The sequence below is a fragment of the Zophobas morio genome, unplaced genomic scaffold (assembly GCF_036711695.1).
Source record: "Zophobas morio isolate AGI-343-1 ecotype UQ-CSIRO unplaced genomic scaffold, CSIRO_AGI_Zmor_V1 ptg000006l, whole genome shotgun sequence".
NCBI lineage: Eukaryota > Metazoa > Arthropoda > Insecta > Coleoptera > Tenebrionidae > Zophobas > Zophobas morio.
Genome location: NW_026972111.1, coordinates 17,121,135 through 17,144,692, shown reverse-complemented (window position 1 = coordinate 17,144,692; position 23,558 = coordinate 17,121,135). Strand labels below are relative to the sequence as shown.

General features: G+C 32.6%; 1 protein-coding gene and 1 pseudogene across 1 annotated transcript in view; one reads left to right on the top strand and one right to left on the bottom strand.

Moving 5' to 3' along the window:
* LOC135123726 (guanylate cyclase 32E) overlaps positions 1-23,558 on the bottom strand; it is a 48,690-nt gene that overhangs the window by 22,396 nt on the left and 2,736 nt on the right. Inside the window, exon 2 of the mRNA XM_064048586.1 lies at positions 1,332-1,546. Within this exon, the coding sequence (XP_063904656.1) occupies positions 1,332-1,546 (215 nt within the window). The remainder of the gene's footprint in view (positions 1-1,331; positions 1,547-23,558) is intronic.
* Positions 18,477-21,271, top strand: LOC135123195 (uncharacterized; annotated as a pseudogene).

Here is a 23,558-nt window from a genome sequence, read left to right as displayed (position 1 = left end):
CTAGTACTTAATTCAAAACACGATGTTCCAACCGGAAAGGAGTATTGTAAAAAAAAATGAAAATGAGGGTACTAAAGTTATTCGTGTTTTAATCTTGGATGTAAGTATTGAAATAGAAGTAGGTCGTAATAAGTTTAAACTTAAAAAATAAGCTTCTCAATTTTCTGTTTTTCAAAGAGAACGACAGAGGCCATAATCTCATTTCTTCGTCAGTCACCGTATTTAGAACACGTTTTCAAAGTAATGGAAAAAAAGTGTTATACACATCCAGATTGAGACCCCAAACCTAAATATATTGGACAAGCATCAAGGTGAATTACTAAGTATATCAGAATCAGAAAACACAATTATGACTTAAGCATCTAAAGTTTAGTGTAACTGTGGTCAATAATACTAGGTAATCTGATGATATTAATGAAAATTATCGTAACACTTTTTTGTTTTCTTACCCACGCAGTAGTTTTAATCGCCATGCACTTGACTTTTCGTAGCAAACACGGAAGGGTTTTCCTTCTTTTTTATTTTTCTCATAGCTAAGAAAATTCAATATTAACACCGGATGTTGTCAATTTTGACATGAGTCGCCTAACAAACGTATTAAATGTCGCTTTGACAATCAAGTATGCCATCATAAAATTTTAAATAAGTTGCCAACCTGACAAAAAAACCACAACAACATTAATATTTAATTACTCGGTATACGAAATTTACGAAATTATATACATATGTATGATAACGCATGTGTTAATGAAATATACGTTCTGACGTACTCCTAAAATCGATCAGCGTTTCAGTTGTCAGATAACGTCTGCTTAGATCACTTTTGTTCTTCTTCATTCGTATGTTGGTACATTTACGGAGAAGTGATAGACTTGTGGTGCGAGTTATATATTATTTCTCTGTGAAAATTTCTGAAATGTTAGTAATACATAAATATCGTTGATGAACACACAGCGAATTAAATGTGTCCCATTAAATATTAGAATTTGACATGTTTTTAATACCTATTGTTAATAACGCCTTCGCCGCACGTCCAAGATATAGCGAACTCTATTTAAGGCGTTTCATGTTTACAAGATTACGTCGCCCACTTCACCCCTGTCATCACAATCCCGAAGTAAAACCACCAAAGTTAATATTAGAAGTTGCCAGCAAATATGATTATTTCGTTGTTTACAGTTCCGTAGAGAAAATTATTGTATAAAACCGGGAAGAACCTTGTCATTACCGTAGTAAACCCTTAAAAGCAGTAGCGAGTAAACTCGTTCTAATAATTCCGAAAGTCACTAAAAAATCACGTTTTCCATAAATTTAACCATTAACAGACTTACATAGGATATCATCGGCAAGTTCCAGGCGGCGGCAACTAACGCCTCACTGGAGCAAGTATCATCGGGGCCGATGAAAGCGACAGTTCCGTTGTCTCTCATCTCGGTCATCACTCGGATGGCTTGAGCTGCCAAAGACGATTTGCTTCGACTTAAGCCTGGAGAATTTGTTCCAATGTCGGCTGCCACATAGCTTAAACGACGTCCTGGTAATAAATCTGTGACACAAAAAAAAACGATAAACTAAGACCTAAACATATTCTGCTAACATTAACACATTACTCAAAACTGAAACGTAAAGTCCTTACAGAAATCATGCATTGTTAAAGTTTTCCCGTGGGATATTTTCGGGGATTAGGACACTTACTTAACCATATTAACACGCGTTACTTCATTACACGGTATATATTGATTGTACTACCAACATGCTTATTATTACGTTATCCATATTCTTTCTGTTTTAGGCATTACCTTATTACAATACCTGATACCAAGTAAGGTAAACAACAAAACTTTGCATGCATAATCTGAAGTCGTATTCAATTAAATTAATTAAGTGAAGTGCGATTGCAATAATACTTCCCTGAAATAAGTCAACACAGATGTTTCTTTAACTTTAAGGCAGAAATACAGACCTATATTTACTAGTATTCTTTTATGAAACACAAACTATCAAAGAACAACTCTGGTATTTATTCTTTAATTTTTTTTATCGGAGTATTAAATACTATTTAGCGAAATGATTGGATCTTTTCTAATACAATACATCTCCAGATATTTATGTACCCGAAATGGTATTTTAACACACGAAAATAAAATTTCTCTAACGAGGGGTTATCCGGGTCGACAAAATCATTTTAAAACTTTATTAAAGACGATTACGGAAGAATTACTGCAAAAACCCTCGGGTTGTATCTATATATAAAATTTGATTACAGTTATCACTTTAAAAATCCGATCCACTAAAACCACAACCATAAATAAATAATTATAACGTTTGAGTCCATTGTCCCATGCATTAAGTATGAGACAGTAGGCAAATTTCTGCTGATACGATCTGATTTTTGAAATGAAAAAAAAAACCTGATCCGAAGTTATTTAAACAGAACTTTCCCCGCCTTTTCAAAACAACTTATTCTGCATGCCTCAAGATCTATTTTATCATTTTGCTTAGCAGTGAACATTTTAATTTTAATATGTTTGTGAAATGGAACATCATGACAACGTTACCCTGTTCTACAAACTTCGGTGAGATCATAGTATATTACTACGAGTGAGGGATTATGAATTTTAATCATGAGTGGGCACAATTTAAGGTAAGTGTTCACGAATGATTAAAATTCGATCTCTCATGAGTGAAGTGTAGTGTTTTTTCCAATTGTAACGTTGTAACGGATAAAATTAAAAAAGCAACATTGCTTAAAAATTTAATTTGTGGAATACTGGAATGCACAAAGATAGTTGGCAGAGCTGATAAGTACGAGTATCTATACTAACGCGTAAAAATAAAATCAACAATTTATCGCAAATTTATAAAAGTGATATTTCTGGTGCTGTTTCGGAAGAAATCATGGAAGAACTGAGAGAGGAAATCATTGGAACACCACCGGATGTGGAACAAGAAGCACGGGCAGCAATTGGAGAGCTGCTGCCTACGAAATCAGCTGAATGATACAGTTTCTTCAAATGGAAAGAAGAAAAGAAAGTTACTGGTGTTTCTGAGAATGTAATGATCGCATATTTTTCCGAAAAGTGTTCAAACCGAGTTCATTAGACTCCCAATATTCGATGTTGAAGAAAACTCTAATGATTAAAGAAGATATGGACATATTAGCAGGTTTGTAAACGATCTACAATATTATCTTCTTTAAAAGATGTTTTTTTGGGTTCTTAAAGTTGAAAGCCTTTATAAAGAAACACTCTGAGGGTTCTGTGGAAAAAAAATCGAAAACATTTTTAGGAGAAGACATTGAAAAGTTGTGCCTTCCTTGGCAGATGCCTCGTTGGAACACACGATGGAGCTACCTTCTTCAATTAATAATTCAGGCCGTGTTTTTATATTTAATTCTTGTTCTACTGTTAATATTAATTGTGAATAAATATGTTTTATTAGTACAGAATTGTCATTTACATTGTATAAAAAATTGAAATTTGACCAGTGAATAAAATTTTTCCCTCACTTGTGAACAAAAAATGTTCATCATTGAATGAATAAAGGTTAACTTTCATAGTTACTAAACAATGATTAAAACACAATTTTAACCTTTACAATTGGAAAATATATATATATTATTTTTGAAACAGTAACACTTGAATCCTGAGACCAATGGAAATATTATTTGGTTCATTATTCCTTATTTTTTTGGTCACCGTGTGTTGTAAAACTGAAACTACATTACTAAAATACCAGGAAAACATCACTTTAAACTATGTTTTGCTTCTCGATGAGTCATGACCCTTAGGGTACGAGAAAATGCGTCTCCCGTGTCTGTCTGTCTGTCTGTCCATCTGTCCGCCTGTCCGCCGTCTGTGTCGATTTTTATCATGTAGATCATAAAACGCTAACCAAACTTTCTCTAACCGTTTCCATAAACAATGTGATCACGTCACCTCAAAATTATCCGTAGTAAATGGGTTTTAAATTGTATAAAATAACATAGTCCTATACAACTCCTACACCTGTAGTTCATGACTACATATTGAGTTTTTACCCGAAACGTCCAGATTTTCGGAAAAAAAAATCAAAATTATAGAGCAACAATTTGCAATTTAATTTTGAATCTGCAAAACGGAATTCTTTGAAATGTTGCATATATTTTAAAGTTATCGTAAGCATTGTAAAATTTGTATTCAAAATATATTTGCTTATCCCTCATTTTTGATGACGTCACCTCCAAATTTTCCTGAATAAATCCTATCTAAATTGTACAAAATATGATGAGTCTATACTTGTGACTGATAATAATTATATTCAGATTTTTCCGATTTGCTTATACAGGTGACCCAAAAAAATCAGGAACGAGTCAATTTATTTTGTTGATATTGCATACGTTTTAAAGTTATTGTAAGCACGGTAAATTTTTAATAAAACTGTATCTATTTATCCAACCCCCCCCCCCCATATACAAAATTTTGCCGAATAAATCCTACTTAAAATGTAATGAGTAGCTAAATGCCAACTTGGACCGAGAGTTTGTAATTTATGGTTCTACGTATGGTTTCTGTTGCAAAATTTTCGTAGTATACTTACAAACAAGAATAATCTAACTTTCTACACGTTAGCCACAATAACGCTATAATAAAATAATTGTTCCTTAACTTACTATCCGGAAATAAAAATCGAACAAATAGTAGAAAAAATAAATAATCCAGGAACAGTGTAATATTAATTGAAAACATTTCTTTACCAACTAAAATCATTGACATATTTCAAAAACTTAATAAAGTGCTATTATATAACGACTTTAAAAAAATGATAATTTATTTCAGTTGAAGTTGTACAACAACTATACATTAAAATTAATGGATTGGATAATATTTTGAATAGCAAAGATTTAATTCTATCTTTAACTAATTCTTTTCTAATCATAAGTTACATACGTTTACTTATCGAGGTTTAGAAATGATTTTAGAACCTCTTAGTTATCGTAGTATAAAGGTTATTTTATCCTCTCATGTTACATATGATCATTTTAAAGTGAAGTAAAATTTTAAGTTTTGAACGATATATTTCCAATTCATCGATTATTTCGTCTGACCTGACCTGACAACGTCCTGGACGTATAATATTCTCATTACATTAATAGCTATAAATTAATGTTTTTTTACAGCTTCATAAAATGAAAAAAATTGAATTTTCTGTTTGGGTACATCTTTTGCTTGTTGTCTGTCGTCGTTTTCTATAAATCTTATCTGTATTCTGAAACTGAGCTAGATACCTCAAAATATTGTTCACTAGATTTCATATAAATAATAAACGTGGTTTATTTACATGCGGTTTCTCTAGTTTATAAATTTGATTATTAATTGTCTTATTTCTTTCACACAAAGTCTAATGTAGAATTAGTCATTAAAATATACCATTTGTCTAAACCAAACGTTATTTTTTCAAAGTTAAATTGGAATCATATGTATTTATGTGCTGTTTCATTAGATAATGCGTACGAATAAAAAATTAAAAAATCTGACTAGAAAGCAGCGTGAAAAAGTAACGTACAATCACTGCCAAACTGAAGTAAGGATAGACCATGCAAATATATACTGTGGTATAGGCAGTTAGATCATCTCTCTAGACTAATTAGTGTTGAGAAATTACATGTAATTTACAAAACTGTAAATTTACGATGTTGCGTAACTTTAACTTCATACTATGTACATCATATACCATTATTTATTTAAATAAAAAAATAGAATATAAGGTTCGAGTTGAAAGTTACGAATCGAAGAAAAGTTGTGATCTAAGAAACTCGAACAAGTTCTTAACACAGTTCGCGTTCCTATTATACGAGTATGCATTTTTGCTTCACTGAAAAATAATCATTTATATTCAGTTTCTTAATAATAAACTATAGCATTTGATTTTGCAAATTTTATTTTATTGTAATGATCGCCTCTGTAACTTAAAATAAGATCACGATTAACTACTTACTGGTAAAGGAATATTCTACGCACACGGTTCAAGCAAAATTTTGTTGCTAAAGTTTTCTGATACGTCATTAACGTTTTATTGGGGACAAATTTAGAAATATACCAATGTGGATAGGTAAATTATTCGACCTTCTTTGCGAGACTGAATTTGCAAACGAAAATGTGTGAAAAAAACTCCATGCAGTGGCTTCAAATTATTAAAGGATCATATGTAAGAGCACGTAGTAAAATTCAGAAAATTTGATGCCGACGAAGCTACAGAAAGTGGAATAGAACGCACTAACAGCTGAGTGCAGCGAAGCTGTTAGAAAACTTTTGACTGTCTGGTCGCAATATGAAGACGTGGCACAAATTGACACAGCAAATAAAAAAAATTGGTCGAAGATTATTTCGACAGAACTTCCTTCGCTCCAGAAGAGTAAATAACACCCCTCAATCCATGCGCCTCGAGGGTGTAAATTCCAAGGGGGCACGGTCTGAACAAATGCTGATAACATGAAGTGTATTTAAAGTGTTTAACTTTAACTGTTATGTTTAGGTTTATGCTTCGAAAGAATTCGAGCATTAGCACGTCATATCGTGTCAGCGCCGGCATTGAACTACGTAACTGTGGCATTAAATGCAGACATAGGTATGTATTAAAAAAAATGACATTTGATTGATTTGTCTCATCAACACAGAAGAGAGGACCAATTAATTAAGTAAGCGTACTCGTTTTTTTTGCCCAAACAGTATACTTAGATAGTGGCAAGATAGTACAAGAATAAAATAAATTTATTAATTAATTAATTTTTTTCAGTCACCGTGTATAAGCAAATCTAAATAAAGACGTTTGTATTTGACATTTTCGGGAAAATGGGGTGATTCGTTCTTAATTTCGTCATATTTTCATCATATTTTACCCATTTTGGGTATAATAATTTATTCGGCACAATTTCGAGATAACGTCATCAATTTTTTGGGGGAATAAACAGATTTATTTTGATTAACAATTTACCATGCTCACAATAACTTTAAAACGTCTGCAAGATTTCAAAGCATTCAGTTTTACAATTCTTGATTTATTCAGAAAAATAAATTGACTGATTTATTAATTTTTTTGAGTCACCCTGTATAAGCAAATCTAAAAAATCTGAATGGAACTACAGACTTATCATATTTTGCACATTTAAGATAGGATTTACTCAGCAAAATTTTGGGGTGACGTCATCAATTTTTTAGGGGGGATGAGCAAATACATTTTGATCAAAAACTTACCATGCTTATGATAATTTTAAAACATCTCCAAGATTTGAAAGCATTCGGTTTTGTAGTTCCTGATTAAATCAATAAAATACATTCACGCATTCATTAATTTTTTTGAGTCACCTGTATATATGCAAATCCAAAAAATATTAATGGAATGATAAATGACAAGTGCAGACTCATATTTTGTACATTTTAGATAGGATTTATTCGGCAAACTTTTGAGCTGACGTCATCAATTTTTTGGAGGGGATAAGTAAATATGCATGATATTCTTAATATAAATACAAAATTTGACAACAATCGGTCGACTACTTTCGGAGATTATTATCTGTCTAAAAAAAATCCAGGACGGCAAACAGACGGAAACGGGAGACTTATTTCTTCGTACTCTAGGGGTCATGAAAGGTCGAGAAAACGTAAAAGTGAGAGTGGGCCGACGGACTCGATTACAATACTTCCTTTGCTTACGCTCGGGAAGTAAAAATAATAAAAATTTATTCCAATCACTCCATCTTTCAATCTATATAGCAGTCCTCCCTTCCTTGGCAACAAATATTCAGCAATCTATACCCTACCTAAATTGTGCAAATTTATTTCTCTCAACTTGCAATCTCAGATGTTTTAAAGTAGATACTCTGATAAAGTGATAAAATTCATGTATTAACGTGGCTGAATTTTACTCAAACAGAAATTAATAAAAGTATATAAGAAAAAAATACAAAATCTCAAGTTGGCAATTTATTGAAGTAGTACAAAGAGAATTACATTTTTCTGTAAGTGATTATATTATAAAGTGCATTCTCTTGTCACCAACTTTAGTGTGATGCTAAATGGATTTTACAATACTGCATGTAATTATGACAAAATTCATCAAAATAGTTAAACACAAAATATCTGACGTGTATTCTGTATTAAAATATACAAAAGAGATACCCTAAAAACAGGCTTTGAATGTCGTGGACATGATATATGAACAACCCACATACTAAAACCACATGCGTTTATTTTCCACAGTTATTCATAATGCTGTCACTATCGAAAACATAATACGTAGTAGATATACTTTTTGTGTCAGTACGAGTACGTTTTTAAATTTCCATTGTGATGCTTATAGATACAAATATTGCGTCATAGATAGCTAATGTAGGTTCGTGATGGCGTCGTGTTTCGTCTCTTTAAACAAAATTTATATTTGTGTAGAAGTTCATTACAGCTCTTTAAGCCAACAAGCAAATTGGTGTAATAATGTCATCTCTATAAAAGATCTATAACTGCAAGTTTTTGTAGTTGATTTGAATTAATCTATATTTGTGGAGGTTTTTTTTTCATGGCTGGATGTTATTAGTACAAAAGAAATAACAAGGTATTCTCCTGTGAGGCGTGTACACAGTCCTATTATAACGGTTATGCTGACCTTTTTGAAAATCCCTCAATTAACTGACATAATAAAAAATTTGCAAGATCTAATTAAGCAACTAAAGGCAAATATCAACAACAAACAATGATGAATCGGATATATTACTAACGAAATACATGATCATATTACTTAGTCAGAGAATGGAATGGTTTACAATGTGTCGAAATTAAGTAAATTTTATTGAGGTAAATTAAAGAATTGAGCATAATAATAGTTTAGTTAGGCAAATTATTACTGAAAATCTAAGAATAACTGTTGATATTGTGGGATGATCAGGTGATTAAGAAAGTCATTGGATTTGGTAGATTGTAAAGGGGAAAACTTCCAAATGTAGGCCATTAAAAATAATTTGTAAGAATATTGAGGATGCATTTGATATATTATGGAATAGGAATAGATTCAAAAATAATGTTACGATTAAATTTGGTCGAAGTTTGTTTCGACAAAACTTTCTTCGCTTCTTTGAAAAATTGTAAAATTAGATTTTGCTATGTTTATTCTGTGATACCCTTTGTAAAGTAAAATCTGATGGCATAAATAACACCCCCGTGGCTCCTGCGCCTGGGGGCGCAAATTGCAAGGGGTTGTGGACATTGCACAAGCACAGACAATGTCAAATATATTTAAAGCAGATAATCAACGGCAAAAAATGGCCTCCCAACAATTATAACAAGCTTTCTTCCGATAATGTATAAACAAGCACTTGAAACTGCTTTTTATACATCGGTACAATGTCACGTAGAAATTTGTTTTGATTCGAATGAGTTTATCGCCTCGAAACAGGGGATTAAAATTACTGATTCAGCCACAGTCGAACAGAATGTTCTGAATATTATTTTTGTTATAAACTTTTATTAAATAAAGACGTGCGTATTCTCACCTTTTCGATAAAGTGTGGCAACTCGTTCTTAATTTGATCAATAGAAAATTTGTTATGACGTCATAAACATGGATAATACACAATGCGAGAGAAAAAGAGAAAAAAAGAAAAAAACGAAAGGCTAAGTTTAGTATCGAACTCGGGAGTTCCGGTTCACGTTTCAGGCTATTATCCACCACACCACGATCTGGATATTTTTTTAGTGGTAATCTGTGCATATGTTTTTGCGAAAATTTAAACTTTCGGGGAAAAACTCAAAGCGTATTCGTTCACCACACGTATAGGAGTATATTGTTGTATAACAGTTAAAACAAATAAACATACAATTCTTTGCAATGACGTCATCATATTATTGGTAGAGATGTCTAGCAAAATTCTGGTTAGTGTTTAACGATCTACATGATATTTTTATTTTTTTATTTTTTTTTATTAATTACGTCCCCCAACAGGCACTGAGGCCCAATTACAGGGGAACGGGACATACACGTTACACCCAGAGCCATGGCAGGAATCGAACCCACGACCCAAGGTGTAGCGGGCAAGCATGATGCTAACTAGCCCACCCCGGGTCCTCGATGATGATATCTATAATATACATACAAAATTATGTATGTATATCCAGCAGTTTCGGAGATTACTTGTCTAATAAAAATGGATACAGACAGCAGACAGACAGCAACGGGAGACTACTTTTTTGTACTCTAAGCGTCATGAAACGTCGAGAAAATATAAAAGTGGCCATTCGTCCCATGGACTCGATTACTATACTTTCTTAGCTTAAGCTCGGGAAGTAATAATGATCTAAAACCCCAGAGTGTTTAATAAGCCCATTCAATATTCATTTAACTTATCCACCTCCTCTGGTAAATGTTCCTGATTTTTGGAAAACGAATTATTTGGTACCAATTTACAAATCTGGTAACAAGGAGTTTATAACACAGTATAAGGGGATCTGCAATTAGTAAACAGATAATCGTGGACGCGCAACAGGGGTTTTACCAAGGCATATCAATTTCAACAAATTTACTTATTTACCAAAACTATATTATAAACAGTCTTGAGGAGGGTGTTCAAGTCGATTCGAAGTATGAGGATTTTTCAAAAGCGTTAGATAGGCTTAACCATCAAATTTTAATATATTAACATAATGCAATGAATAATAGGTTTGTTAAATGGGTAGCAAGCTACATTACTACTCATTGTCAAGTGGTAAACATTGGTGAATTTCTCCCAAAGGCAATTTCTGTAAAATTCGGAGTTCTTCAGGGTCCTATTATAGGCCACTTCTATTTGCCTCTTTAAATGGTAAAATTCTGTAAAATATTCGAGAATACTACTACAGACAACTTGAAGCTATTCAAAACTATAGTTACGATATGAGAGTGTTTGCTCCTCTCAAAACATTGAATATTAATGCAAATGGAACGATATGGAAACCGATTTTGAGAAGTGTTCTACAATTTCTTTTTACAGGAATAAATTTAACATTGTTTTCACATATAGTATGGATCAGATACCGGTAAAGGTAAAAGTTTGAAAAAGGTATAAAATTCGTTTGTACGTAGGTACTTGTGCGGGATACACAAGAGAAGAAGGAATACACCTACCAAAATATTAGGCACATATTAAACTTGGCCACCCTTGAAAGGAGCACTACATGTATGTATCAGTAGCACCGATATTTTTTCACGATTATTTTAACAAAATTTCTCAATTACGACGTCACAATATTTGCTTTATAATTTGGACTTTAAGTCAGCATTCTGTACTAAATTTATATATAAAACAATTCGAAACTACGTACTTCCGCACGAGCTTATTATTACGAAACTGCTTAATTTTACTTTGAAGAGGAGGAAGAAGTAAATTAATATATGCTTCTAATTACATAAGATTATTTATTTAATTACCACAAACTCATTTTGCTTTGAATATAAAATTATTTCTTGAATAATGAAGAATTTACATAATCAGTGTCACCCGGCGCCTCCACCATTTCGGAGATGCAAATAATTTTCTTTAAAATGAACTTAAATTTAAACATTTTTTAAATAAAACAAACGGAAACCACATGTTAAGTAGTTTCAGGCTTAACAGAACATGAAGCGTAAAACATAAGTATACCAAAAAACACGCATTTTCTTAATGAATTTGCTGTGATGTACCTACTCTTAAAAAAATTATTCAATATCATGTAAATTTTAATTCAAAAACGGTTATCACATTTTTGAGAAAACTACACAAGTCTTTTGGCATCAAGTTGAAACTGTAATGGGAACTTTATCATATTATCTATATTTCAAAAATTTCTTAAGAATTTAAAATCGTGAGCTGATTTATACATATGTCAACTGAAAAAAAAGATTTCTTTAAAGTAGAATTTCAAAAATAAATTTCAGTTTATTTTATGATTATTTTGGTCGAAACTTAAAAAAAAATAATAAAAAAAACATAAGACCCAAATTTTCTGCAAGAGATTAAATTATAGATTTTCCTCTATTTTATATTATATAAAAATTAGCTAGTACGAAGACTTTTACGTTTAGTTCTTTCAAGGTTAGGAAAACAAAGGTTCTTATTGATGTAACTCCACAGAAAAAATTGATGAGATTAATTCCGTTACTGTCACAGCCATTTAATTTGTCCGTCAATATCATTTAATTTAATAAATAGAAAAAATATGTTCAAGACATGAAAAACAGTGTATGCGTTGTGGCAACATGTTACTGGAAAATAAAAACTATTTTAACGTAAATTAAAATGTATTTGGTCTTAATAATTGCGGCTAACAGATTAGCCACAAATTATAACGAATGAAATGTTCATATTAACTAAATAAAATGGTCCTGCTACGAGTATTTCGTTGTCAGAAATACCACACAATTTTAGTATCACTGTTGTCGGTTACGTATTTTTCGAACAGAAAATATCTTTATACGATTGTGAAGGTTTTTCCTTCAAGGACAACACAGCTTCCAGTTCTATATCTATTTTTTCTAGAAAAGAATGTATTTTTTGGACTTGAAAATATAAATACGATATATTTAATTATTTGCCATAGTTTGCATAAGAAAACTAATCTGTTAACTTCAATCTGGATTCAGATTGTGGGAAGCTCCTAGTTGAAATTTTACGATCCAGAAACTTCTCGCTGTGTAGACGACGCACTGTATTTAGCATTTAAAAAATATTTTGTATGTACATGGTGATCAAAAAATTGAGCACTGACTCAACGGTACATGATTAAGTTCACAAGTCTAAAAATGGAAAAAAATAATTAAAAAATATTTTTGTTACGCGCCAATTTCACGTTCACTTACAAAAACAGAATTTTAGATAGATTAAAACATAAAATTTAGCCAGTCTTGTCACACTCATTCTGAACAATTTTTATTTTCTGATATATAAAGTGAAGAACACGATGGATAAAAGACATGATTTTTCCAATTTTTTTTTTAATGAAAGTCTAACCGATTACATGTACACAACACTAAGTAGGAAAATATAGTGATATATCGAAATGAAAAATTAAACTTTGAAAGCCCACGTCCTCTACATTTGAGCTCAAAGACTTTTTAAATAATTTTTTCTTTGCGAAATAAACAGTGTTTAACATTAAAACGTGTCATTAAGTTAGTGCGCTATTTTCTCATCATCAACACGCGTAATTATATCTCATACGCTAGAACCAGTGCTGTCGCGGCGATAGTTTGATTACAAATATATTTTTCTTTTGGACTATTTCAACATAATATAACATTTCAAGATCACAAATCTGTGGTCCTGTGGTTGAAAAATTAAAAAGGGCATCAATTATTATTATTTGAAGTAATATAGTAATATAGAAGTAGTTTTGTGGACCAGATCAAGGCGTCCCCGCTACTCGCCGTAAAACACACCTTACTTCAACTGGGGGATTGCAGCGGTGAGATAAATTCCCGCGTACTGCTCATCATACATACGAAGATTAACAGAGAAAAAACTCTAGCAAGATCAAGAAATGCAGGTGTAAGATTTAAAAAAAAACGGACTTAACTGAAAAATATCACGAAAAATCTTTTCTCTTAAAAAGATTTGTATTAAATGTTAAAATTTAATGTAGTTTGATTGTAAAGATGTCTTAAAGAGACATTTGAATTTCTTCTTTTATTTGCGAATAAAATAATAATTGAGGTCCCTTGTTTCATGCGAAAGCTTTTATTTCATAAAGTTGCTAAGATAGATTGTTCTTCATCTGAGAGCGGATAAACTAAATTCCTAATCATTTTCTAATTTCATCTGAATATATTTTATTAATACGAAAATCGTATCAAATATTTTTAATTTTCTATCAAGGCAATTAAAAGTTTCTTTTCTCTTATAAAAACCGTCATCGATCATTCAAAGTCTCAAACATTAAAACTTTCAGTATTAATTATCTGAAATTCGGTGTATCTTAGGTACAATTAACTTTTACAAGAAACTCTGATGTGCCTAACTTTTAATACTCAACTTTTATGCTACTGTAACGTCGGTGGAAGAAATCACCCAAGTTATCTTTCAAAAAGGATGGGACATAACACATCATTACGGTCAGCTAAACTGCCACGTTGCAATTTTTGTGTACAAAAGAAATCTGTGTCGAAAAGGACGCACTAATGTGATATCAGTTCTGTATCAGAGAAAAAGAAATTTAGATGTAATTTACCTCCAAAATTTGTCTATACTGATTTAAATTTTATTACGCCGTTTATATTTTCCTTCGAATTTTTAAAGGATAGAATTGTTAATAAAACAATAAAAGTTTAAAAGTATGTTGTTCTTTTATTCCAACATAAAATACCTCAAAAGTATTTACTTATTAGGAAGACAAAATACTAAACAATGTTTGAATTGGTTATGTTATGTTATGACGGTAAATACAGTCAACTGCAGTCTAATCTATTAAAATGAGAAAAATATCAACAAGTTTTCTCTACACATACAAAAAATGACAAATCTAAAAGTAAAAATGGTGTCCGCTTTTTAATATTTTTTTTTACAAAATAAGTGTGATTTTACATAGAAAATTCATACAACATGGATTAAACTAGGGGGAACAAAAAGCAGTTTAATCCTGCGGTGCAGATACTATTTTTTTCAATACCAACGACGTGCGATTCTATTCTTCGAAAAGAATTTGGCATAAATTGAAAGCAACTGAGAAGCACCTGAGTGCTAAAATGGACTTGGAAGCAGTTTCAGAAGTAGGTACCTTTGTTCCGAACGATGTTGTTAAATCAGCTGAAACGGCGACCAACAATTTGCTTCCAGAAAAATGTAGAAACGTGTATGAAAAACAGTACACGAAGTTTTGCAACTGGAGAAGTTAGAAAAGGCTCAGAGGCGTCAATTTGAGGATATAATCCTCGTTTATTTGTCGAAAAAAGCGAAGAATGTCAAACCTTCAAGTTTATGGAGCTACAGCTGGTTTCGTAACAAACGAGACAAATGACAGTGACATGAACGTCATATTCCCATTGCTTTTCACTGATCTATGAGAACCTGATTTGCTCATCTTTTCCCGTGTTTTGTGAAACCAGCTGTATGTTAAAGGCCGTTATTACACTGAAGGAAAAAAGAATATTGGCAAGTGTGCACCTACCTACTTTTATTTTGAGTGGTGATTGAGTGATTCACTATGAAAAATTATTGTAGGTTAGGAAAAGTTATTGCATTCCTGAAGAAGCAGTCATCAGGTTACAGGTCAAAGGAAGCCAAAGATTCTTATGGGTGACAATGTCAGTACCTTCTTGAATAAAGCTCCCGACAAGGATTACTTGCTAATAAAAGTGGCTGCAATAATGGATATCGCAGGAGATTGTAGAACTGCCGAATTAGTTGATATGCAGATAGGTCATATAGATCGTGATTCTGTTTTTGTTGTTAACATTCCAGATACGAAACCAAAAAGACCTAGAGTATTTGGTGTTGTCGATGTCGAGAGCAACAACACACGTTATTTACAAGTATATAGATTTTTTATCAATTACAAGCGTAACAAATGCACTGTACAGGCGGTGGGAAAAAATACGTTGTCTAAATTTCTTAAGCCGATATCTGCATTCTTACAGTTACCAGATTCTGCACTATACACAGGACATTGCTTCCGCCGCTTCTCAGCGTCATTTTTAGTTGAGGGCGGTGGAGATCTATCTAACTTTAAAGAATCACGGTGGTTGGAAGTCTTCTATTGTTGCGGAGATACGTGGAGGAATCATTGACCAAAAAATTTTCTAAGAAGATTTTTTCTTGTATTGATGAAGCGGACGCAAATATTTCAAAAAATACACTCATTACAAACGAAGCCATTAGATCTACTAGTGACATTAACCTCCCAAAATTGAATGATTTAAAGTGTAACGATCGTTTCAATATAGGTCCCTTCCAAAATTGTAACGTTAATTAATATTTACTTATGCAGCAAAAATATGTAGTATTAATAGTACGTAATGTACCAAGGAACTAAATACTTGTTGTTTATGAGTTGCTATCTGTCTTTTTATGGAGCGGGAGTTAAACTTTTTTTTACTTAACTCCCTAAGGATTAAAAACAGTCATTACAGTAATAAGTGGGGATTAAAATGAAAAAATAAAATTAAAGAGCAATAAATGCTGAAAATGTTCGCCATTATTGTGTTATAAGCACAAACGAGCTCTTCGCTTATAATCATCCGAATTTAACTGCTTGGAGGTAAATAGGTTGGTACTTGTCCCCTGTAGATGGTAAATCAATATTTTGTATCAGAGTCCGGTCTTATCCGGATTTTAAAACTTTATGCCCTAGAATTAACTTTCAGAAAATGGTAACCCTGTGTAGTAACATGTTTAATCTTTTCGCAATATTGCTCGGCAAGTTCCATACGACAATTCCACTTATTGTGCTAAATATCGTGTCTGTCTGACATTTCTAATATTTTTTGGAATTCTCTGTTTCAACACCCCACTTCCCACGTTTCTTTGTAGAGACCAGGTTTCCCGAAATCATATCTTTCGTCGTTGTATTGTATTGCAAAATAGGCCTAGTTGACGATGTTGTTGGGAAATTCTCCCCGGAATTCATCTCAAACTGCTTCTGTCCATTTTGAAAATATGACTCAATCATAAACGCTTTCGTTTTCTGCTTTAATGAAAATGCCATTTTTTAAAGATTGTTTCTCCTGAAAGCAACAATAAACAAGAAAACAGTAATATTAGGGGAAACGTTTCATGTGACAGTTGTTAATTCATAGTAAGATTGATTAATAAATTGACGTAAAATTGAAATTAAAGTTAAAAAAAGGATCTTAGTTTTTGCCTTTTTGGGTGTCTATTTCAAATATTAGTTTACAAAATTATTTGGAAATAAAATTAATTTTGTCAACAACTTTTCTATGACGTAGTTTTAGACGCAGCGTTTCAGAGAAAAACATGCAGGTTCAATTCCAAGGATGACTCGATCACAAATTACATAATATTGCTCGCCCAATGCATTATCCACAGCTGTAGTTAAACCCATAATGTGATTAATTGCTGCAACCAATGCGACTGCTAAAGTGCTAATACCATATCTCTGAGTCAAGTTTGCATTTTTCACAAATAATAATCGAAGCATCTGAAAACACTAAGGTATCCAACACCCGCGAAGCACAAAAAAAGCATTAGATGAGGAACGGTCAGTCTGCTTGTACTGTATAGGCTTTAACAATCACTTCTACCGGTTTAGACAATTACTTTAAATTATTGTTAATATAGGTATAATCAATATAATTATCGCATATAATATAATAATATCTGGTTGACCGAGTTTCACTCGGCTCGTTTGGTAGTATTAGATCAGATTAGGACAGATAAATATGCGTATATATTATTTTTCAAAATCGGCGCGAAGGTCAAGGACACGCAAAACCCAAAAATTTACTCTTAACTGTGTAGTTTAGTATTTTTTTACACCTCCTTATTTTACTTTATCGACAATGCAATAGTGACTGATCGGTCAGTTGAGACGTCAAGAACCGCATAAATTTGAATCGTTTCTATGAGCGCGTTCTATCGCAATATTTATGATAAATTATGTTCTTACTGAGTGAAGAAGTTAGAAGAACAACTTAAAAGCACCCAGCAGAGATCCTAAAAGAACAGATTTATAAATATGTCTAGGGTAAATGCTATGGCAGTAACGAGAGCAAGAGGAATTATCCACCTATTTTTCAATATTCCTACCACTGTCAGTAGTTTCCAATTGAACTGGCGTGGGGGACAGTGTAAACTATATTACAATAAACATATTCGGGAACACGGTGGCGCTATTGGTGTTGTACAGTCCTTAAGGCGGGAGGCTCTTGCTACAGTAGGTGCAGACAAATGGCAAAATTTTATTAGACATTGTGAACGGCTAATCAGGGATGATTGAAAGCGTTTAATGGGTAATGCACCATATGAAGACATACCCCCAATCATAATTTCTCTCGATTCTGATTCTGAATCAGAATGTTTTTGTAATAACTTGTCAACTTGTCACTTTTTCATTTGGCATTAAATGTCAACAACAATCAGCATTAAGCCCTCAATGCAAACGGCTCTAAAGTCCTTACTATGTACAGCAGCAGTGTTGAAACATGAGAGTAAAAGCAATGTAAATTCTGTGTTTTCTGTTATATAACATACTATTTAGTTACATTTTCTTTTGTTTACAATATTATAGACGAGTACAACACAGATGGACAACAAAACGTGTTGTTTACTGTAACGTCCGCGACCCTACAGTTTTGCGAGGGTTGTGATCTCCGCTAACTACACTGGTAAGTTGTCGACCTTGAAATTTGCTTAAATTTTGAAAAATAATATAGTATGCATTTTGAAGTACACGCGCTACTTAAAAATACACATTAAAAAAGAAATTCCATAAGCAGTCTTTGTTTTAAACACTGATAAGTGACATGTCGCACTCCGGCGAGAATAACGTCACAACTAAAAAAAACGTGATGTTGAGTTAATACTCTAGTGAGATGTGTGTAATTATTATCTTCAAGGTGGAAAAGTGTCATTTGTCAACTAGCAAAACACACCAATAGAGGGCAGATATGTCGTTTTTCCGCTTGACAGATTTTACGTTACATCAAGCAAGAATAGTGTCACTTCTGAGTTCGTACACGAAATTTCATGACGGTTAGTCAAGAAAAACGACACAACTTAAAACAGTACCCTTTTGTTGCAGGAGGTAAGTTAATCTTTAATAATTCTAAGTACGTCCGAAGTCTAAAAGTGTCACTTTTATTTTATAAATACACAAGTAAATGATTCATTTTCTAACAGAAAAGATAATCAACTTTTGAGATAGAACAATTATTGTACTTTGGACCCAATTTTCAATTGATCACTATTTCCCTTAATATTTTTCTTAGAAAATGAGTGTCACGTTGTTTTATTTCGTGTTGAGTCAATTTCTAGTTGTGTTTCGTTGACATTCGTAAAGTTTGTAGAATTCAGAGTTGTGTAATTATGCTTGATGCTCTGTATTCATTATTACAGAATTGTAATAGTTAATTGATTATGCATTTTGTTTTCCTTTAGACCAATTATTATGACTACAAGAGGGAAAAAAATTGTCAATGCTGCTCTGTTACAAATGGAATTAGCAAATAGAAAAAAAGATAAAGGTGAAGAAAACATCAACAGTGAACACACAATCGATGAAATACGTTTAGAACCCGCTTTCGACGACATGATTGACGATATTGCCAAGGTTCAAAACGAGATTGGAGAAGCTGCAAAAGATGAAGCTGAAAAGCGAAATAAAACTGAAGTAAACAAATTCTGTAAAATGTCACCGGAAAAATCCTGTGAAAGTACAATTTTGAATGTAACAAAAAATCTAAACCAGATTGAAAAAACAAAAGGTTTACAGACTGCAAGTGAGAATGTTAGGAAGTTTAGTCGGAATAAAGAAAATAGGAGTCCAATCGATCCTCAGAGTCCTCAATGTTCATTTTGGAAAAGTTCCGGTATTAAACATGGAACAAAATTAAAGTTAAAAAAAATTACGAAAACCGGGAAACAGCAGGCATTTGAATCCGATGACTTTTTCTCGGCAGAAAATGGTGATGATTCAGACGCAGACCCGGATTTTAATGGTACATCAAATAATTCTTCAACAAGCGACAGCAGCTTCTATGAAGAGAAGAAACTGACGGAAATAGGACATGAACGTGGAAAACGCAGTACGGCTGAAGATGTAGTTGTTGAGGAAGAAGTTAGAGTAGTACTCAATGAACTAGCAGAAAATCAAGATCTGCCAAAAAAAACGAAAAAGAGAAAAGCAAATCCAACAGAGTGGAAAAAAGAAAAAGCAAAAATTCTTAGAAACAGCGGAAAAGGTTACCTTTCATCTGCAAAAGTTCCAAAAGAAGTAAGAGGGAGGGCCATTCAGCAACCTTGTGGCGACAAATGCAAAGTAAAATGTGCAAATAAGATCAGTCAGGATATGCGACAAAGAATATTTGATCAGTACTGGAATCTAGCAAATCTTCAACTGCAGCGAGAATACATCTCCAAAAGTATGAATGTTGTTCGGCCCGCGTATAGGTACCCGAGAGAAGGAAGTCATCGAGGTTTGAATCATGCTTTCTATTTCACAATTTCTGGAAAACTCATACGTGTCTGCAAAATGTTTTTCAAGGCTACACTAGATATAACCGACCGGCCAATCAGAACGGTAATTAAAAAAATACGGATGGTTTTGTAGCTGCTGACCAAAGAGGGAAACATGGAAAACATAGAGTATTAAATCCTGACTTGGGAGCGAGCATTCGTGAACACATCAATAGTATACCCAAAATAGAAAGCCACTATTTACGAGCCCAAACCACAAGAGAGTACATCGAAGGCGGAAAAACAATTGCAGGATTACATCGTGACTACATGGAGCAATGCATTCAAAACAACGTTTCTTATGGAAATTTGACACAATACTCTAGGATTTTCAATAATGAATTTAATTTAAGTTTCTTCACTCCCAAGAAGGATCAATGCGAGCTCTGCGTAGCTTATAACAATGCCCAAGATGCAGAAAAATGTGAACTCAAAGAAAAGTATGAGACACATCTCAGAGAAAAAGAACTGTCTAGAGAACAGAAGAGAAAATACAAAGAATTAACAGCAGTAAATAAACGTATTATACTGGCAACCTATGATCTCCAAGCAGTTCTACCCGCTCCACGTGGGGAAGTTTCTGTTTTCTATTACAAGTCCAAAATTAACAGCTATAATTTCACAATTAGTGACATGCAGTTCAAGAATGTCGCATGTTACTTTTGGCACGAAGGAGAGGCGAACCGGGGTGCAAACGAGATCGGGACATGTGTGATGAATTATATAAAACAGACAGCTGAATTACATAATGATGAAAATGTCGAAATGATCTTTTTTTCCGATAATTGTTGTGGACAACAAAAAAATAAATTTATTATAAGTATGTATTTGTATGCAGTTCAAAAATTTACTGTTAAATCGATAACCCACAACTTCCTAATAAAAGGACATACTCAAAATGAGGGCGACAATGTTCATGCTGTCATTGAAAAATCTGTAAAACAAGCTTTGAAGTCAGGACCAATATACCATCCAATGGAATATGCCAGAATAATCCGCTCAGCTAAAAAAACAGGTGTACCTTACAAGGTAATGGAAATGTCACATTCAGATTTTACAAACCTGAAAGATCTTGCGCAGCAGATTGGGCCTAATTTTAGCTAAACTACTGAAAACGAATCTATTAAAATGGGTGACATTAAGATCATCAAAGTTTTGAAGGACGAGCCTGGTGTGATTTATATAAAAACATCGTATGAGCAGGAGTTTTTTAAGAAAATAAATGTTTTTGGTAAACGAAAGCATCCAGTGAATTTCACAACGCTGAATTGCAAACCAGCATATTCAAGAAAAATTAATATTCCCGACAGAAAAAAAACCGACATACAGGATCTCATAAATGGGAACCACATTCCTAAATTTTATGAAGCATTGTATAACACAATTTTAAATTAATGGTTAAATTAGTAATTTTAATATAAGGATAAGGTGTTATTATAACTTTTTCACAATAAAAACGTGTTTTTTACGTTTTATAAATATTGTCATAAAATCTTTCACAACCTTCCCTCCATTAGGTATAACTTGACAGTGATAAATTTAGTTTTTTTTTTTAAAGTGCTGCAGAAGATGATAGAGTTTTGAAATATTGAAGCGAGAAAACTGACACAACTAGAAAAGAAAATGTCACAAGTCAGAATATAGAATATTGTTAAGCAAGAAAAGTGACACAACTCAAAGTACCTGACTTATTCTACCCCTGGGAAACATCTGGTTAGGAACAATTTTTATATTGTCTATTATTACTATAGTAATAGTAGAATTATAAATGATTATAATAGCAATTGAGCTCCCAGAATCAATAAATGCCTGGTAAGCGCGTTTACAGTTTAAGCAATTGGATTTTTGCTAATACTGACAATTTATGTTTTTTTAGATGTGACGTTATTCTCGCCGGAGTGCGATGTAGAGATTAAAGAACAGAAAACTGGAATTATTGTTTGACATCTCATTTGTTACCCAAGTTTTCTCTCTGTCGTTTTTTTTTCCTAGTTCTCTCTCTCGACTCTAGAAAAAGGTCACAACCACATTCTTACTGCCAGAAGAGTTTCGCCTCTGGTGTGGTTAACATACTGAGTTACCGTGCTCTTTTGTGTTATTCCTAATTTCTCAATCTCAACCCTGCTCCCGAAGATGCCATTTACGAAAGTGTGCGAAACGTTGAGCCCAAAAACTCAAATAACACGGTCCCATCCCCGAAAACGATCACATGTTGACACTGACCGTGGAACCTCTGAAATGAATGCTTGACAAAATAATCTCAATTCAACACACTTTCGTGTGCCTTTTATCCGCTCACTGTTTAGTTTTTGGTAAATTTTCTCACCTCAGGAGGTGAATTTCAACGTCCTCTATACAGTGGAGTATGTTTCGGTACGTACAATTGAAGATAAAAAGGTACGTCAAACGTACGGTCAGACTGTCACCCAAACTTCTCATATAAAACAATCTCGTGTTCGTGTAGTGTCATCTGATGTTGCCTAGCAACAAATATAATTCACTGCCTGAAAATTGCTGAAAATGCATGAAGCTGTAATTTTCAGAAGTTAAAACTATGATCAATCGATTTCTTGACCCAAAAAACCCCTAACCTGTAAATTTCATCGAAATCGTTAGAGCCGTTTTCGAGAAACCCATTACATATATATATATATATAAATATATATATACAAACTTTGCTCGTTTAATAGTATTAGATATCAATATAATTATATTCGCATCGTCATGCAAATATAAAAGCCAGGAATCTACGTGGGTTGTATTTACAGTGTTTACTTATTTACATAACAATAAAATTGTAGCACAGATTCAATTAAACCTGCTGAACGCTGTGTATACTAGAGAAATGTGTACATATACAAATGATATATATTATATATTTAATTATTTATTATTTATATTTATTTTTCATTTCATTTATATGTAAAATTGTCCTTTAAATGGAATATAATTTTTGTTGGGCAATAAATACTATTATTATTATTATTATTAATAATAATATTATTATATAAAACACGTACGTGTTTATTTCATTTTCATTCAAAAAAATTAAATTTATGAATATAAAAGAATTAAACTTGAATGAAACAAAGTACCGCAATTTTATTTTACCAACGATTAGTAAAATTTCTTCCAAAAAGAGTCATTTAAGCCTTTCACACCCAACACAAAAGTTTCTATTACCCGCGACTTGTTGCAGTTAATAGAGTATCACGTGTTAGAATCACGAACATTCCTAACTCATTTTTTTTAGTTAAGATAAAATTTTGATTATGGATTTATCATGCTTACAATAACCGTAGCATGTTTTCAATATTTCATTTCATTGGATTTTGCAATTTCGACCTTAAATTGTAAAATGTTATAGTTTCAATTTAATTTTTCAAAAATC